This window comes from Calidris pugnax, unplaced genomic scaffold (assembly GCF_001431845.1).
Source record: "Calidris pugnax isolate Ruff unplaced genomic scaffold, ASM143184v1 scaffold47, whole genome shotgun sequence".
NCBI classification, from domain to species: domain Eukaryota; kingdom Metazoa; phylum Chordata; class Aves; order Charadriiformes; family Scolopacidae; genus Calidris; species Calidris pugnax.
In genome coordinates, this window is record NW_015090809.1 from 1,578,806 (window position 1) to 1,598,431 (window position 19,626).

General features: G+C 37.9%; 1 protein-coding gene across 1 annotated transcript in view; it reads left to right on the forward strand.

The window, feature by feature from the left end:
• ANO2 (anoctamin 2, calcium activated chloride channel) overlaps positions 1-19,626 on the forward strand; it is a 230,002-nt gene that overhangs the window by 64,778 nt on the left and 145,598 nt on the right. The window contains exon 11 of the mRNA XM_014938394.1: positions 6,828-6,892. Coding sequence (XP_014793880.1) covers positions 6,828-6,892 — 65 coding nt within the window. The remainder of the gene's footprint in view (positions 1-6,827; positions 6,893-19,626) is intronic.

A 19,626-nucleotide genomic window follows, 5' to 3' on the forward strand; every position in this document is an offset into this window, starting at 1 on the left:
CTGGAGATATTCAAGGAGAGGCTCGATGAGGCCCTGGGCAACCTGGTCTAGTTGGGGGTGTCCCTGCTGACTGCGGGGGGGGTCGGACTAGATGGACTTTGGAGGTCCCTTCCGGCCTGGGAAATTCTATGATTCTATGATTCTATGATTCTTTTGCTGGGTTGCTCCAGCTGGCATCCAGGAAACTCTCCTGGTGACTGGGGAGACCATGTTTTTCCCTAAGAGCTGTGGATCCTGTGCAAGTAGATGTCTCTAGAGAGCAGGATTTTAGAGACCTGGCAGCGTAAGGTATATAAAGCTAGAAGCCTGAAGTGGTAGGAAGGAAAAGAGCACTTTACCAATGGGGTTGTTTTCCCTCTTACTTAAAGTTTTCTCTATTTTAATATCTTGTTTATAGAGTAGTAACAGCCATCAATAGAGATCAAAGAACCAGTAGTGATTTTTCCAGCCTTTTTATTTTTTTTAACTCCAGTGTGAAAATAAAGGCTGATACACTTCAAGCTCAGATCAGCTCAAGATCCCATTTAAGAGGAAGCAACCCTCCTGTCCTTCCCACCTTTCTGGCCCATAGCCAAAGCATGATTGCGCATCGTGTCTGACCTAAAATCACTAATTGTTTTGGTCTTCTGAGATTGTGCCCCGAAAGTCCTGTGCTTCATATGTCACTAAGGTTTTCCCTTCTCACTGGTCTGAAGAGTTAAAACCACTCATCATGAATTGTTTAAAAGATGTCTTTAAGCATCCTTGTTTTCTTCTGTTGTTTGGTTGTTTATTTTTTTAAGATTCCATTGCTCATTTTCCACAAGAGATAGGGCAGTGATTTTGGATGTACCTGTAGCAGTCTTCAGTCTTCATAAACGTTTGCTTCATAATACAATTGGATGAAAAAAACAATTCAAACACATTTGCTTCTTGATTTTTACATATGTGTAAGCTGAATCTGATTCCACTTCTATGACATTATACAAGGATGGCATATTTTCTTCTAGCAGAACTCTGAACCACTGTAAATTTTCCAAACATGACATGCTTTCAATAGGGGACTTGACATGATCCAAACATGAAGATTTCTTGTTTCTATTAATGCCTGTAGTGGTAAGGCTATTTTTCTTTGAACCAAGGAAAAAATGTATTGGTAATGCCTATCTAGCATCTCTGATCACAGGGCTTTTCCCAAACATTTCAGAATGATAGCTGTGAAATTTAACTATGCATATTTGGGTTTTTTTCATCCCTAAAGACAAACTAGCAGGTTACTTTTTACTGGACACTGAAAGAAAAGAGGTCTGGAATAAACTACTAGTCTTAACCAGACCTCCTGCTTGCAGTCTTTAGGACTCATCAGTTCTTGTCCTGGTCTATCCAGCTTTTCAGCATAATCATGAATTTGGCGAACACAAACTAATTTAACTCCTGCAAACAAAGAAGCATTGTTTCAGACTCAGAAGAATGGCCTCATGTATTGATATGAGGAAGGGTAGGAGCCCCAGCACTTGGTTCAGTGAAAAGAAGACCTCAAATGTGCCTTTCTGTGAAAACATGTTATCCATAGCCAGGTACTTCCAGGGTGCTATATATTCATCTTGACATGATTTTGAATATTTTCAGTAACACAACTCAGTCCTGTTTGCAATGTCACAAAGTGAGAACTGTAATAATCTTTTCTGTTTAACTGTGCCTAACTGTTGACCATCTTAATGTTTTTTTTCTTTTAGGTATTGGCACTTTAATAGCAAACAATGTTTATGAAGCAGCATACCCACTTCATGATGTACGTATATACTATGAAAAATTTAGTTCTCTGATGATATCACTCAGTAGTGCACAGACATTAATGTTTATTGCCTGTGAAAATGAAAGTATATTCTAAGTGTGTGATTCTAGTATGAAAACTCTTACATTAGTACATTTCAAATAGTGACCTAAAAGTAAAATCAACAACGTACAAAGAGCTGAAAAAACTTTTATTAAATTTTATCTACTTTTACATTAGTTATGAAATGTTTGGTTTTTTTTCTGTAGGGTGAATACGAAGGCCAAAATAATGACATGAATGAAAGAAAGGTAAAATAGATTGCAAAATTAATTTCATGTTAGATTTAATGTGATAAATGTGAATTACTGTCCAAAATGCTCTCATAAAGCATTAACCAGTGTTCAATGAAGTAAATGTTTTTACAAATGCATATAATTTTTGCACTGCTTCTTTTCCTCTATTTCTGCATATAAATTTTTTTTCACAAGCCTTTTTATAAAGTCTTCTTATGAAGTATTTAAGTTAATTTAATTTGATATTTACATCATTAAATACTTCAATTTTCCCTCTGCATGCATAGACAACATTTTTCAACCTGCCAGGAAGCAAAAGTTGTTAAATAATGTATCTAATTATTTTCTTTCCATAACTAGATGGTACTATAGAACAATTGTTACTAGAATAAAACATAGATGTAGTTTTCATTCGATCATGCATTCAATTAAATTACATGCAATTTCTAAAAATCTGCTTCCAATTACTTTGTAAATAAAAAGTTTCTAGCTATCAAATGACTTTTGAAAATATATCACCTGACAACTGCCTTCACAAGAGAAATGGATGCATAATCAAAGACTATGTGAATTCTGACTGTTTTAATACATATGCTTACTATTAGAAACGAGCAAAACCATTTAATTACCGTAATGCATTAAGATCCATTCCATGTTATTCTCTAATGTTTGTGCTTTATTTTTTTTCCCTTGCTATACAAACAATAGGACAGGAAATTAAGAGGGAGAGAAAGGGAGGAGGGAAGAATGAAGAAAATGTTTGGATGCCTAAAATATTTACTATACTATACTAGAAATTAAATTGCATATATCCTTGGTGGCTCGTAAATAATTTCATAGATTTTCTTTTTTAACTCTGTGGTCTTACATGTTGGTATATGCCTTTTGTTGCTTGAAGAAGAAGAAAATGCCATTAAGTTGGTAAAACACAAGACTCAAGACTTTAATTGCCAAAAAATGGTGATTGTAGCTCTCAAGACTTTAATTGCCAAAAAATGGTGATTATTTGAGCATTTGTAATGGAGACTGAGTTCATAGGCTATACAAATAAATTTGACTTCTCCAGTGCTGACTTCATGAAAATTAGAAAACATAGTCTTCTTTATAGCTATTGGTAAATAGTGTTAACATTCAGCCACTAGATGTCTTCATGTGCCATATACAATTCAATTTAGTTATGAATCTTGGTAAGCAGAAGAGACAAAGTTGGGAAACAAACTGTAAAGAAGCTTGTATATTTATTTCTCTTATTTTGAACTTTTTGTTCATGAAGAAAATGTCTACTCTGCACTTACAGGATTTTCTCTGAGTAAGTGATAATAGTGATACAGTAATGGACTCTGAAAGCTGTGTAGTTTACTGACTTATAAGGTTAGCAAAATTTTTAGAGAAGAAAAGCAAATGAACATTAGTCAATGGAGGAAGATGGGGTACTGTGGAAAAAGGGGGGAAGAGGGCCTAAAAGGACTAGTGTCTGGAAAAATATTCACCCTACTAGTTGCATTTTGTGCTGCCTTCTTTTTATTCTGCCTATTAGGCTCAGTTATGAAGTGTTAAGTATTAAAAACATAAAAGGTTCTTTCCAAAAATACTTCATTGATTATTCACATATGTCTCTGCTGCCTAGACATTGAATCTGCTGCAGTATTTCTATGCATAACATCATCTGTTTTCTATCTGAATCTAATAGTCTCAGTGTTTAATTTCCTGAAAAGCCCTGATCAGGTTTAAAGGAAAGGGGGGCATTTTTCAGTTTTATTTTTCTCTGCCCCTTTTTATTTTGTCCATTTTAACTTATCTGTATCTTCCATTTCAATTGTTTGTTGTATGAGCCCAAAGAATGATGAACTGGGCTCCTCTGGGATACATATGCCAATTAGGCAACACAAGTAATTAAGGTTTATGTATGGCTTCATAATACAAAAGGTTAATCCTTATTAACCCTATTCAGGATTTCCTTGGAGGAAATGCACTGTGAAACAATAATTTTGTCACATCCTGTGAGAATTAGAAATCTTCAAGTCAATGAAACCCCCTCTTTTCTGAAGAGTGTTGGTTGGAGTAAAGGAATTTCCCTGTTCTAGTGTGATTTCTGCTCTAGCAAAAAATCTTTATAAGAAAGCTATTGCACAGTAGCGTGGTAATAACTTGCCATGAATATAAACACTGACTCAGTCTTTTTTAAGCTTCTAGCCCACTGGCAACTTGTAACCCTTCATTGCTATCGATGTGTTTGACATTGAGAAATACATAAGGGCTTTTTTACCTGTCTGGGAAATACACTGTTGTCATATACTACAACAGCATCCCTAGAATATTAGAAGCAGTTGGAAAGTATTATTACAAACTTACAGAAAGTACTGCCTTTAAGTGAGGCCAATAAAATACAATAAATCATATTACAAAACTCTTCCTAGGATTCATTTCGATTTCATAAATACCATGAAAAGAAGCACATTCCAGCTTCCAGATTAAGCTTAATCTTGTAAAATTCCAGTGCTGAGACTGAGATTTAGTGTGGGCAACTCACATGAATGGAAAATATTCATGCCATAAACTCACCTTCAGTGCTCTGGAATGAGAGTAACCAGTGTGATTCTGTAGACTGATGTAATGCCATAGGAACCTGTTCATAAACTGATTGCAACTTTAGAAAGACCTTTCCTTTTGCTCTTCAAATTCTATTCTGTAGCTATGTTCAAAACAGCTTTGAAGTAGTTCTGATAATTTAATAGCTTTAACTTTCATGTTTTTTTTTATATTTCAGTGAATCCATTCATTAGTATGATTATTTATGGAAATAAATACAATTGAAGGTAATGCTGTGGGGTAAAGGCAAGGGGTGATTTTGAATAGGTAACCAGCAGTATTTATATGAAAATATCAATATGGCAACCAGACCAATCCTCTTCAACTGCTGTCAAAGCCAAAGAAAATCAAACCTAGTCTCACAATTTCTTTCCTCGAGGGCCAGGCATTTTGAAAGATTGCGCTCTGTAAGAAAAATATTCTAGTACCCAAGACTCTACACTCCTTGAATCTCAGTGCTGAATCCCCAATTGCTTCAGCAGTGTAGTGTTTACTTCTTGATCTATGAAGAGAAAACACTTTATGCTTTCTCTTTAATGAGTATGCAGTGGCATAGCTCTGTTCATTTAAACGATTGCAAGCTGATTTTCCATATTCTGAATAATAATGCTCTGTCAGGTGCATGTTTGCGGGATCTGGGTCTTAATTGCTCACTCATTTAGTTCTTTCACATAGCACCTGCAGGAGGAGAGGTGGTATAAACAGTAGAAAAATGTGGTTGGAAAACCTCAAAATACGTCAAGATAACTCTGCAGTTACAGTATGTGAAATTTCTCCACACATCTTAATTGTGCTCTTAGCTTCGTAAAATGGTGTAGTGTGCTGGTAGCTCTGAAAATGGACCATCTGACAGATGCAAGCAATTAAGATAACTTTGCAGTTACAGTATCTGAAATTTCTCCACACGTTTTAATTGTGCTCTTAGCTTCGTAAAATGGTGTAGTGTGCTGGTAGCTCTGAAAATGGACCATCTGACAGATGCAAGTACTGATAATTGAAAAAAGTATGTGTACTTTGTTAGTAACATCCTCTCCAGCTCTTGCATACTTAACGTAACTCCATTGTGCAAGAATCTATTATTTACTTGGGAAAAAGCACCATGGTTGTGTTTCTTGGTTTGCGTCTTCCTCCCCAGCAGATTTAAAACTTATTGCCCAGTCACAGCCAAAGTTTACAGAAGAATAGAAGTCTCTAAAGTATTAACTCAGCAATTATTTTACTTCACATTAACTAAAATTTCCATGAGACAGGCGAGGGACTGTCAGTTAGTGCTCACAGCAATGGAGGAACTGAGGTATGAGGTCATCTCTTGGAGCCAGCAGATGCCCCACACAGAAGCACAGTTTCATCACTGCTCCAATCTTACTAGGAATAACATGAACCCTTATTTTTAAGGAGCTGACTACTACTCTCATATGCTACTCGTTTTCTGGTCCCCCTCTACTTCTTTTTTGAAAATAGGAATAATAGCCTGTCCTGTTCCCTATTTCCCTATTTGAAAATAATGATAAAAGCCACCTGTCTTTTTGGATGGTACAGATTTATAATCTAGAAATAGTGATGTGGTTAATTTAGTTACATTTATCACCATATCCTGGTTATCTGTTTGTTATTTTTTGATGCACTTTGTACTTCAAGAAATCGTTCTCAGTGAGCCTGTTGTCTTAAGACTGTCTGCAGTCTTGTCAAAGCATAAAACTGTTAAAAGGAATACAAAAAATTCAGGTGGTTCCACCGAAAATTTTACTCTTTTACACAGGACTGTCCTGATCTTTATTTTCTTCTGAAGATGAAGTATAATGAAGAGTAATCTAACTTTGTTAAATCTTACTGGTGTTTTCTCTGATCTTCCTTCTGGCTTCATACAATTCTGGAAAGCTTAATTTTTGAATGCCCTTTCTGGATTATTAATAAATGCATACACAGTTATAAAATGCCCTGCTATCAAATTAACTCTTTTACAAAATGGGGTAGGTATGTGGAGAAAGATGCGTGTACACTGATTGCTGGCTTGGCTGCAGCCTTCCATAACGGGCTGAAAAATGTACTTGGAAGTTTGTATTGAAGTATGGGAAACTGCTTTTTTTGGTACATATATTTTTAACTCTTAGACGATGTTTGTAAAAACAGATGGGAGCACTTGTTTCAGCTAAATTTTCTGGTTTTTCTGTTGTTGTTTTTTTTTTTAGTTGCTGTATCAAGAATGGGCAAGATACGGGGCATTTTACAAGTTTCAGCCTATCGACCTCATAAGGTAATACAGACTTGTATAAAACACCATAGGACCTGTTTTTAGCTGATGCAGATTAATTAACTTCCCAATTACATCAGCAGAAGAAATTTTGGATTGATCAGAGCATTAAAAATAATGCTCTGACTGGTTTTCCGTAGCTCTGATGAAAATTTACTTTAACAAAAATAAAATAAACAATAATGTACCTTTGTTTTTGTATAGTGCTTATTCCTGGGAGAATGTAACGCTTTAGATTATTTTTTTTTAAGCATTAATTTTTTCAAAAAAGAGGAATTTCCATTTACATTGATGAATTTTTATTGGAAAGTATGGTCACAAAGTCTGGTGAATAATCAGAAGCTGGTGTTCACATCATGAATCAGTGTGAAAGTATTTGAGAGTCTTGAAATTTATTTGATTTTTTTACTCCTGGTTTTACAAGTTTTATTCATCTGAACACATCCATATGTGTTCCCAGGGTTTTTTTGTATATTTTGAATTTTGACATTACAAACATAGAAGTTGGGCTTAAATTAAGACAAAACAAAACCACTGTGCTTTTTAAGGAATTTCCATAATATTTCTACAAAAAAACAAACCAAAACAATTTTTGTTGTATACTACTGTTGTATACTGAGTAAAGAAAAGGAAATGTGTGTAAAAACTGCTGACTTGAAATATTCTAATATAAGATATCTGTCTGGGAAAAAATGAACTGTGATGTTAACAAACAATAGAAAAAAACCCACAAAAATCTGGATAATTTGTATACACAAGAAAGATTACATTAATTAGCATTTATGTTTTGAATAATCAAACTCCAACTACCTATTATTAAACGATCTGCCCCTATGACATTGCCTGTGAAAACTGGTATTAGCAATAAGGATAATCAACAGTCTTTGCAAAACGTATTTACTGTATTTTGAGTTAAAGTTGAAATACAGCACATAGTTTTTCAAGGACTTAACTACTAACTTGTAACGTGAGCAGAATTGTTCTTTATTGGGAGTGAGATGTTTCAAATTGACAGATGGTATTGAGACCGTGAAATCTTGCAAAGGTTCTGCAAGGATTTGAAATTTCCTCTTTTTTGCCTTAATGTTTTTTTGTGAAGGATTTAGGTACTTTTTGAATACCAGTTATTCCAGGCCAGGCTATTGTATAGAACAGGTAAATTCAGAACAAGATTACAACACTTGGTATGCTGTTAGTAAATATTACAAATGTTAAGTTAAACTGTGACTGACTGGAGGAATTCTCAAGTTTTACCAGACCTGATAGCTCAGCTGAATTAAACATAAAGGTACATCTGCTTACACTCCATCTTCATTTGTATTTTGCTGTCTCCATTATAATGTTTCACTGTACTGATATGATTTCATAGAAATTCTGTGGTTTCAACTTCTGTGAGAAAGAAAAAAAAAGGACCAGACATGTGCAATTGATTCTCTGTTCTTAGAAATGATCTTTGCTGCTTTTATCTTCTGTACTTTGCTTGACTGCAAGTTTGACTGTTACCACTAAAATAAATGTGGTTTTTATTTTCTGGGTAATGTTAGAGCTTTACAGTATATATACCTGAAAAGTTATCACCCTTTTCTATCTGCAACTGAACTAGACTTCTACACCTCTGTACTGTGGGGGGGATTTGAGCTCAGTCTCAGTGCGGGTGCTTATTCCCTTGGCAAACATCAGCCACACTTTGGGGATTTTCTTACTGTTTTCCTTCTGTCTTTGATTGATTAGGATATACTCAACTTTTTTCTGGTTATGGGAGCATCATGTAGCTTAACAAGTTTATATTCAGCCTTTGATTGACAGAAGAAGCAGCATTTAATTTGTTTTATATTCAAAGCCTGTTTTGACTGATGTTTCAGATTCATTGACTCTGTTAAATTATGTTTCTTAAATAATATTCACATCCTCAAATTAATTAGACTTATTAGTTTAATTTTAATGCAACTTACAACATTGGAAATGTTTTAAACTATTGCTATTTCACCTTTATACAGTAAGAATGCAAATTGAAAGACATTCTTTAACCAAAGTACGTGTGCTGGAGGCTAGGTATGGCAGTGTAGAATTACTATAAATCATTCCTGGTGCCTCAGTGCCTTGCTTCTGGCCACACAGTTGTTGCCAGTTTCCAAGGGGTTGTACACCAAAGCTAGGAATAACATATTTGTTTTGCTCACTTGTGGTGCAGTTCAGGGATTCTCTGAGGTCCCCTCTAAGGTCTGATACCCTGATGGACTGCTAACTTCATGGTCAGTCTTAGAATATTTTCAAGTTCTCAAAAACATAAAACTAAATATAGAACCATTATGATATTCACTGACAGTTCCATTCACCCCTGTATCTTAACCTGTAAAAGTATGCTGCTCTGGATTTGTGCACCTCTTTGGGCTATATGGAAAAGCTAATTTTTTTGTAAATTAGGAAATTCAGTTGTGAGTGGGGGGAGTTTCACCAAATGAGAACATGGTTGGTGTTACGTATTTCTATTCCACAGCAAAACAATTTCAGCTAAAAACTTTAAGGGGATATATAGAGAAGATCACACAGATAGTACAGTGTGAATCGAGGGTTGATTTGTAAAATGTTTATAACACCCAGTCTCTCAGTGCACATCCAGATATTAAATCACATTGCTTTAAAAATAGCCTAGCTAATGCAGTGCTTTACTTTCAAAAGCATATGAATGATTAAAAATAGCCATATGAATTAAATTTTTGCCTTTATATATATATGTGTATTTTCAACTCAGATGAAGAGGATGATAAACATTTTTTGAGAGGGAAATTAGAAAATATTTGCTAACAGATATTTTAAGCTAGTGGTACTGAGCATGTTTTACCTCCTCTTTCAGTCACTCTTAAACTTGGAATGCATGAGTGATATGTTAACAAGTAGAGAATGAAAGTTGCAGTTCTGGGACCTGTAGGGCTCTAAAGGTTTGTCTGGTATAATATACCTTTTTTCTCATCCTGATTTAATTGATTTCTACTAGAGAGTTTCTCTAATTTAGCTCTCTTGTAGGAGTGCACTTGTCAATGGTAATTCCTCTCAATCTTTGCAATGTAATTTAAAAGCTGCTATAAACATATCTGTGGTTCATTGATTTTTTTCTATTTTGATGATGCTCTTTTTGCAAATGAAGATGAGTTCAAACCCAGTTTTTAGCAATTGTTGCAGTTAATGCATTTGTTAGTTCCCTAAGGGTCGATACTACTCTTGATCCTGAGACAGGGAGGACACTCCGTAGGAGTTTTATAAATCTACATAAAGACAACCAGTTTTATGATTTGTTTTTTAACAAATGTTATAGTATGTTGGTCGAAGTTTTAACTATGTGATTCTAGAATGAGTAGGTTGTGAACAGGGACATCTAGAGGTCCCTAGACCTACTCTCTGCTCAAAGCAGGGCTGGCTTGAAGAACAGATCAAGAGGCTCACAAGTTTTGAAATCTCTTAGGATGGAGAACACATGGCCTCTCCGGGATCCCTTTTCACCACACTCAGGGGGAAGAATTTTTTTCCTGCTGTCCAGACCAAATTTTCCTTGATACAACTTACAGCCATTGTCTCTTGTCTTCTAGCAGTGCACCTCTAAAGAGTTATAGCAGGTCAAGAAAGCATGCAGCAAGTATAAGAAGTGCAATAGAATTTATAATGAATTATATTTCTGGTTGAATGCAACCTTTAGCACTTAGGAGGTCTAAATGGCAGATGTATGCTAGGGTTACTGATATCACGAGGTGGTTATCTTTCTGAGACAGCAGCTTACTTAACTCCTGGAAAACTGGCAAGCTATCTTCTCAATGGAAATCTTGAAGCACCTGCAGATGGGAACTTGTGTATGAACTGAAATTCCAGATTGGGGACTACCATCATAGAGGGAAGGTTGCCTTTTGTTATCTTGTTATTGATGCAAGATTACCTTACCCTAGAGAAGTCAAGCAGAGCTACCTAGGTTTTAATTGTGATAGAGCTTATTTTAATACTGTTCCTTCTAAAATATCCCAGCTCATCAGCTCCTTTTAACCCATCTCATTTTTCATGTTTTCATTTCTATTTCCTATTGCTAAGACTTCACCTAACTTCTTAGTAACTAACAGGCTGCTTTACCTATAGCACGACTACTTTCAAAGCTCCAAGTGCCTGTATGTGCTTATCTTGCTGTAAAGCCTAGAACTAGGAAGACATGGTCATTGTAAAGATTAGGACTATGTATACAAAAACTCTTTTTGCAGGACTAGGTGGAAAAGTAGGTTAACCAAAATATTATTTATAGTGAATAGCACATAAATCAAAACTTGGGAGTTTCTGTTACTCAAACTGTCTGCCTAATATATTTCTTCCTTCCTATTTTTAACTAAGTTTTTCTTTTGTGTGGAAAACTTTCAACTTGGTGTGTAATGAATTCTGGCCCTTCATTGCAGTGTGCCTGTGTCGAACCTGTTATTGACCACAGACACGAGTTGCCCCCGCCTTCCTAAAGCAGAGCAGCCTATAGCTTTCTCTTCCTTGAAGCTTTTAGAGTGATGACAGACCTACAATATTCTGAAGTATGATTGTCTCAGCTCCAAACACTGTTGCCTTCACTTTCAGTGTCTTGGGGCCTGTGTACTGCAGTATTCAATGTAAGCAATCAAGGCCCAAATGTATTATGGCTGGTTTGTCTTTTTTCTTTTTTCCTCATTTCATCAGTCTTCACCACAAAAGCCAAAAAATGGGTATACCTGCTTACCCTACTTGGTATAGGGTAGTTTTAAAGGGGTAATAAAATGAGAAAAGGGGAGTTCTACTGGAATGGTGTTTTTATTGACTTCAGAGATAAATGTTTCTTCCTTGGCAAAAGCATGGTTACGATCAATTCCTGGTGCAGCCTCCCCCTAATTGTGGCCATCTGTCCTGCTTAATAGATTAGCAGATCACTGCTTCTTTCACCACTGTTCTTTGTAGCCACATTTTCATCTCTGGAGAGAGAAAATTTGTCTCCACATACTGTCTAGAATTCTAAGAACTTGAAAATAAAGGTCTGTGGTGCTTTTCCTAATTCCAAAAGTACATTCAAATGTTGTTCAACCTTTGATTAAGCTAACTTTGGGGTTATTAAACCTCGAAGTGCAGGTTCTTCTGTATGTTTTAATTCCTCTGCTTTCCTGTTACTCTCCTGTTATGATTGTTGAGTTAACCTGACCAAATGTCTGATCTTTAGTTTTTATGCAATGCCACTACTTTGGCAGAAAGCAACCTTGTAATATGAGTTGTCTCACAGGGATTGAACAACCCCTTCTAATGCTTACCTCAGAGCTAAGCCTGATCAGTCCAGACTAATATTTTGTGGTAGATAACATATACAGTGCCCCACTCCGGGATGGCTGACCCAGCAAGTCAGTCTTACAGTTCCAAGATTTTCAACAAATTCCTATACCTTTTCTGAAATCCAGGTTTCAAAAGAGGGAACAGTGAGGCCTGCCTCACGTATACAGCCAGAAGACTGAGAGCAGTGAGGCCCTTCACACCCTCCCACTGCAAGGCTGACGTGACTATCACCAGCTTCCATAAGGCTGCAGAGATAAACAGAAACTCCAGCATGGTAGATATGCAGGGTTATAGACAGTTCCTAATCCCTGGAGAATAGTTATCCTATAATCTTTTCTCACTGCTGAAGCAACTGCTAGGTCGGGTAGTTATTTACTACCTTCTGAGTAAGACATCAGTTATAACGTGGCGTCTGTACACTATTACAACTAAGAGCTTTTCTCTACCTGACAGTTTGATTCCTTATTTAACAGAATTGCCTTTTTAGTGGAAGCCAAAAATGCTTCAGGCTTATGCATGTATTCTTTTCTTTTACAGCCCCTTTTCTTCACTGTGTGCCAGTGGGGTGCTCCTCTTTTTTTCAAGGTTCTCTTTCCCTTGTGGGGAGGAAAGCTTGCTTTCCTTGTGGGTATTAGTGATCAGCGTGTTTAGAGTGTTGTGCTTTTCCCCTTAATTTGGTGAATGACTGTAACATTCTTCTGAGACAACACTGGTTCATGGGATCCTGGAGAAGGTCCCCTTATGTCAGGTGGGTAATGATAGTAAAAAGCAGTTCTTGGCAAATAACTAGATGACTTGGTTCCCATACAGAAATATGGGAACGCTATGCAATTCTTCCCTGACTGTCTTTAGCAAGCATATCTTCAACATTCACAAGGATGCTGAGGCTATATGCAACTAATCCTTTATTAGGAAAAAGAGAAAACAGCTTTAAGCCTGGGAAAGTGCAGTAATTGAACAAACATAGCATTCAGTAGAAAAATGCCCATGAGCTCTACCAGTAACTTTGGCAGTAGTCCATGTAGCTCCTTTCCAAACTTCTGCTGAGAATGTGTCTGAGGCAATAATCTGATCATATCTTCTTGCTATGACACTTTTGCACTTTGAGTCCAATACTTTTCTGTAGTTCCAAGGAACTCTACAGCAAAGATTCAGTCCCAACATGGGGTATGTTTAACTTACAGTTCATCATCATTAAAGCGGTAGGTACAGTGGAAAGTGCTATGCCATCGTCCACTCAGCCTTGATGTTGTACTTTGTGCCAGTTTTCACAGGAAAGAGTCTTCTGCAGGGAGCCAGAAGCAGGTGGGACTCTGGTGCAGTGTCTTAGCTGTTGAGAAAGGAATGTTTTCTCCATCATTATAATTCTTTCCCCTTTCCAGTGTCTCCGTGATCTCATTACCCCTCATGACCTCAGTTTCTTTATGAATGGACTTTTGTAACATGTCATTAGTCCATTAAATGGACTACATATCAGCTTGCTTGATGCTAGGACAGCACTCTTCGTGTGCACTTGTAGGGATTTTCCCCTATGCCACTGGAACTTCTTATCACAGGGCTTCAGCCTGTGTTTATTGCAAAGCAGAGGGTTTTTGCTCATGGTGCGTAAATCACTTAAGAATTTGTATTGAGTTATTCTGCTGGGTACAGACCTGTGGCTGGAGTAAGATGATTTGCTTACATCTCTGCATTTTATAGACTTTGCCAGTCCTGTAGGAAGTGGTTCTCTCTGTGTGTGTTTTGGCAAGAGCTTGGTCTTATTTATTGATGCTTGTATGAGAGATGGAATTTTAAACCAGTAGGCTTATATTACAGTGCTGAGGAAAAGCAGATCCCTGCTTTCTGATAAACATAATTCCCAGGATTCAGATCACTGTCTGAGCACTAAGATCCTCATTACCATCCAGATTCCTCACTCCTTCAGTGGGATATTTAAAAGGTACATCCAGCAAAGGATGTGCACATCTACATCAGGACTTATGCAAAGCCAAGGCTCTGAAGACTGAGATTGTTTTTGTGCAGGTTCCTGATGCCTCCCCCTTGGATTGTGTGATTTTTGTAGGCAGCTAGAGTTCAGTTTCATCTGTGTGCAGAACTGTCTCAGGCTAAGTTCCTTAGTGCTGGTATGACGCCTAAACTTCATAGCCAGAAACTTGTATTTCTTAATGGACTTGAGTAGATCCCAATCCAACAGGTCTCTATGGAGGTGATATTAGTGTATTTTGATAGGAAATGAAAGTTTGTTGTTGTAAAGTGGAGAAGAAAAAGCCAGAGGTTGGAGGCCACGTTGAAACAAAGGAGAAAGTCCTGCACATTTTTATATACAGGTATACAAACATTTGTAGGCATCTAGAACTGTGTATGGCTGAGAAGTTCAGGGTGTAGAAAACGGTTCCTGCATTTGGATGCTTACAGTTCTGATTATCTTTCATTGAAAAATGCTTTTAACATCTTAATCTCAGTAGAACATTCTGGTTATGGCATGGTGGAGTAAAAGGAAGTCTTTTTCTGGCTACTTGAGCGCTGACCATGGGTTAAGACCAACCCTTGTTGTTTAGTTTAAAGGTACACGACAATATTAAGATGCTTTGCTTGAGCATCCTATCTGTCCCTGTGAAAAAGTTTTATTAGAACACACCATAGCTGTATCTCATCCAGTAACCTGTCTCCAACAGTGGACAAAATCAAGATGGCAAGGGAAGAGATTAACCATGTAACTTCTTTGAGTTCTTCCACTGTCCAAGGAAACATGTAACATTTATCCCCAGAAAACACCCGCATAGAGAAGGCTTCCAGTATGAGAAATCTCTGAACTTCCACAGTCAGTATCGAGAGCAGAAAAAAAATATGAACATTTTAATGCAATTACTGTCTTGGTGGAATAGTTGCAATTGAAGTGCTCATAGTTCACACTGTGAACCACCACAGAATGGTTGAGGTTGGTGGGAACATCTGGAGGTCATCTGCTCCAAACCCCTGGCCGGCCATCTAGAGCCAGTTTCCCAGGATTATGACTAGATGTTTTTTCAATATTTCTGAGGAGGGAGCCTCCACAACCTCCCTGCGTAACCTGTTCTAATGCTGTCACCTTCACAGTAAAAAAAGTGTTTCCTGCTGTTTAGAGGGAATCTCCTGTATTTCAGTTTGTGCCCATCGCCTCTTGTTCTGTCACTGGGCACCGCTGAAAAGAGCCCGGTTCCATTCTCTTTGCATCCTCCCTTCGGGTATTTATATACATTGATACAATCCCCCAGAACCTTCTCTTCTATAGGGTAAACATTCCCAGCTCTCTCAGCCTTTCCTCCTTAACCACCTTAGTGGCCCTTTGTTGGACTCTCTCCAGTATGTCCATGTCTCTCTTGTACTGAAGAACCCAGAACTGCACACAGAACTCTAGGTGTGGCCTCCCTAGTGCTGAATAAAGGGGAAGGATCATCTCCCTTGACCTGTCGGCAATACTTTGTCTAAAATGGCTGAGGATACCATGCACTTTCTTTGCAGCAAGGGCACATCACTGGCTCATGTTAAACCTGGTGTACACCAGGAGCCCCAGGTTCTTTTCTGGCAAGCTGCTTTCCAACTGGGTGGCCCCCAGAAAATACTGATCTATGGGGTTGTTCTTCCCAACAGGCAGCACTTTGACCTTCTCCTTGCTGAATTTCACAGTGTGTCTGTCAGCTCATTTCTCCAGCCTGTCAAGGTCCCTCTGGATGGCAATATGACCCTTTGGCATATCAACCACTCCCTCCAGTTTTGTGTCATCTGCAGACTTCCTGAGGGTACACTCTGCTGCATCATCCACATCATTGACGAAGATGTTAAACAGGACTGAACCCGGTATTGACCCCTGGGGTATACTGCTAGTCACTGGCCTCCAACTAGACCTTGTTCTGCTGACCACCAGCCTTTGAGCTCAGCCATTCAGCCAGTTTTCAGTGCACCTCGCTGTCTGCTCATCCAGCCCATACATCAACAGCTGCTCTATGAGGATCTCATGGGAGACAGTGCCAAAGGCCTTAGTGAGTCCAGATAGACAATATTCACTGCTCTCCCTTCATCTACAAAGTCAATCACTTCATCATAGAAGTTTATGAAGTTGGTTTAAGCATGACTTCCCCTGGATGTAGCCATTCTGACTACTCCTGATCATTTTTTCATCTTTAATGTGCCTGGAAATAGTTTACAGAATTAGCTGCTCCATCATCTTCCCTGGGATTGAAGTGAGGCAGAGCAGCCTGTAGTTCCCTAGGTCCTTCTTCCTGCCCTTCTTGAAGGTGGGGGTGACATTTGTTTTCATCCAGTCTTTGGGCAATTGTCATAGGATCACAGAGTTGTTTAGGTTGGAAAAGACCTTTAAGATCGAGTCCATCCACTTCTCTCAGTTTCCATCAGTGGTCAAACCTTGTTGGGAGTGGCCTTGCAATGACATACGCCTGCTCCCTCAGCACTCATGGGTCTGTCACATCATAGTGTTGTTTAGGTTGGAAAAGACCTAAGGTTGGATTGAGTCCAAACACTTCTCCCAGTTTCCATCAGTGGTCAAACCTTGGTAGGAGTGGCCTTGCAATGACATACACCTGCTCCCTCAGCACTCATGGGTCTGTCACGTCAGGACCCATGAGTTATGCATGTCCAGTTTGCTTAAATATTCCCTGACCTATCAGGACCCACGACTTATGTATGTCCAGTTTGCTTAAGTATTCCCTGACCTGATCCTCTTCCACCAAGGCCCCTTCCTTGCTCCAGTCTTCCCCCGGGTCTCTGGGACCTGGGATTCCTGAAGATCTGCAACATAATGAACCAGAAACTCTTGAAAGCATTTAACTTACAGGATGCATTTGAATGTAGGTTGTGGGTTTTTTTTCATTTGTCACAGTCTCAGAAGTCCCGAGGACTAGCAGTTTAAATTTTAGTTAAATAAGAAAGTTCTGTAACATTCTTATTGTCTCAAAATGCCAAGAGGCAAGCCTTGCCATCTCAAGGTGTGCATTAATACTGTGACTAAAAAAGGATGTATTATACTGGTCTTCTATTGGAAGTTTTACGTCTGTTTATTAACCACTAGATGGTGTCTGACAGTAGTAATACATACAGTGCAAGTACTTATGACTACTTAGTTATTAAAGTAAATACATGAAATGAATTCAGAACTTGTAGTAAAGATTAGCTATATGAATTTGAAAAGCAAGAAAGCTTTCATGAAATATTAGTCGTTATAAATCAAACTTATTTATGAAAAGAAGTCAGTATCCAAGCTTCAAACTCAAATTAGATGGTGAAAATCATGCAAATTATCTTGTGAAAGCTGAAGGTTAGCGAAGTGATAAAATATCTATTACCTCACATTTGTTCAAGGTAAAAGCTTGGACAACCATCTCATTTGCAAATAAAGTAGTGCCAGTAAAACAAGTCATAATAAGTGTTAAAAAAATAAGGAGAAAAAGATTAGGTAACATCTCTGCCATTCTAAAAGAAAGGCTGATTCATTAAATAGGTTACTCCTTATCTGTAGGAGCTCGTCGAGTTAATTATGAGCAAAAATGTTATATATATAACTGAATGAGTTATTTGTTTCTTACGTAAAATGTCACTTGATGTGCTGAGGTGTTTATGAAGCGAAACCTTCCTCATAGGTAACCTCTATTGACTTACATTGGTATTGATTCAGCCTCATGTGTCCAGCCTACCTGCTGTGGATTTTTTAACTTGCCAGGTTTGACATTTTTTGATTGATTAAGTACGCTAAAGAATAAAATCAAGAAAGCTAAAGGTAGGCCATCTTATGCATGAGTTCTTACAAGTGATGGGACAAACACTGCATTATTACTCTCTCTTGCTCTTTGTTTTCTGCATGCAGAACCAGTTGGCCCCTCTAATGGACTTTTTCTCTCCTGCCTCACACTCAGCTGCATTGTAATTTAGCTGAGTTGTTGTTTTTTTTTTCCCCTCTTAAAATTTTAATAAAAAAAGTCTTTTGGTCTCTTGGCAAGTTGTTCCAAGGGGGGTTGTCTTCTGCCAGGAGCCTTTCTTGGCTTCCATATTGCTCCATTTGGTGCACTATCTGTATATCTGGATTTAGCACTGATATGTTTCTCCTCGGGCCTATCTGGGCAGAATATGTGCGTATGTGCTGTCAGGCACCAACATGGTAGAAATCTCTAGGATCTCTGGATGCACAGCAGCCTCAGCGCTGCTGCTGAGCGGTAATTCCACCCAGGTGTCCCAGATGGTTGTAATAAATGTTTGAATCCTGCCCTGAGAAAAATTTCAAGTAGAGAAAAAATGACAAATCCAGAAAAGTTTGGACATAGGCAACTCTACCTGGAGTAAATGGTAGGATATAAAGAGATGTTAGGTCCTGTTCCTGATTCTGTTATAGTGCCTGAGGATTTCTCTATACTTCAGGAGTTTTTAAATTATCTCTGTATAGCAGAAATACATAGAATCATAGAATCATGTTCTAACATAAAACTGTACTTTGAGAGGGCTGCTTGTCCTTTCTCCTGACTGTAGAAATACCAGAATGTTGTCCACAATATGTGCAAATAGGTTTATTTTGAAACCATAAGTAGTACATGTATCTTGTTTTACCATTTACACAGGAGAAAGCCTATGCGATAAATAGCTGTAAATCAGTTCAGTTTTGCATAGAAACTATTCCACCACCATAAGGGTAGTGGATTCCGCCATAGGGAATTGTGGCAAACATGAAATAACAGCTGGCCTAGAATGGTGGATGGAAATGAAAAAACTGAAGGGTTTTGAACAGATTTCCCAGTTAGGTGACTCAGTGTCCATGGCGTCTTTTCATCGCTCTTTTAACTTTGTTCCTGAACAACTCCAGAGTTCTTTCCAGTGTGTGTCATGCACCACATGCTTTATTCACATTCCAGGTACCCCACACTTGTTTTCGCAGAGTAAAAAACTAAGTGGGTTTTTTTCCTTTTCTCTTTCTCCCCCCTTTCTCAAATCTTAGTCTATTTTTAAATTGCACGACTTGGCATGGAAGCACTGTGACCAATGTGCAAGCAGAGAGTTTAATTATCAGTTATTCTTTTTGATGTTGGTTTGGCAACCAGACAGACAGAAGTGCATTGCAGATGTCTGCTTCAAGTGTTATGTTGGTGAAGTGGAGGGAGTTGAGTAAACATTTTCACTGCAGCCTTCCCAGTGCTTCCTTTTCTAACTCTGCCATGAGAGGGCATATACTTTCTACAGGTGATTTTTGATGATGTTGTTTTTTAATGCTGTTTCTGATCATTTACTTAATATTGGGAACCTGTACGAAACTGTGACTTTTGTTCACCTCCTGAAGAAGTTATGGATGATTTTGCCAAATCTTTCCTTAGAGCCATGATTCTTACCGAGAAGAATTTAGTGCTTGGTAGCTGGCTATTGACCCAGCATCCCAAAATTCGTTCAAA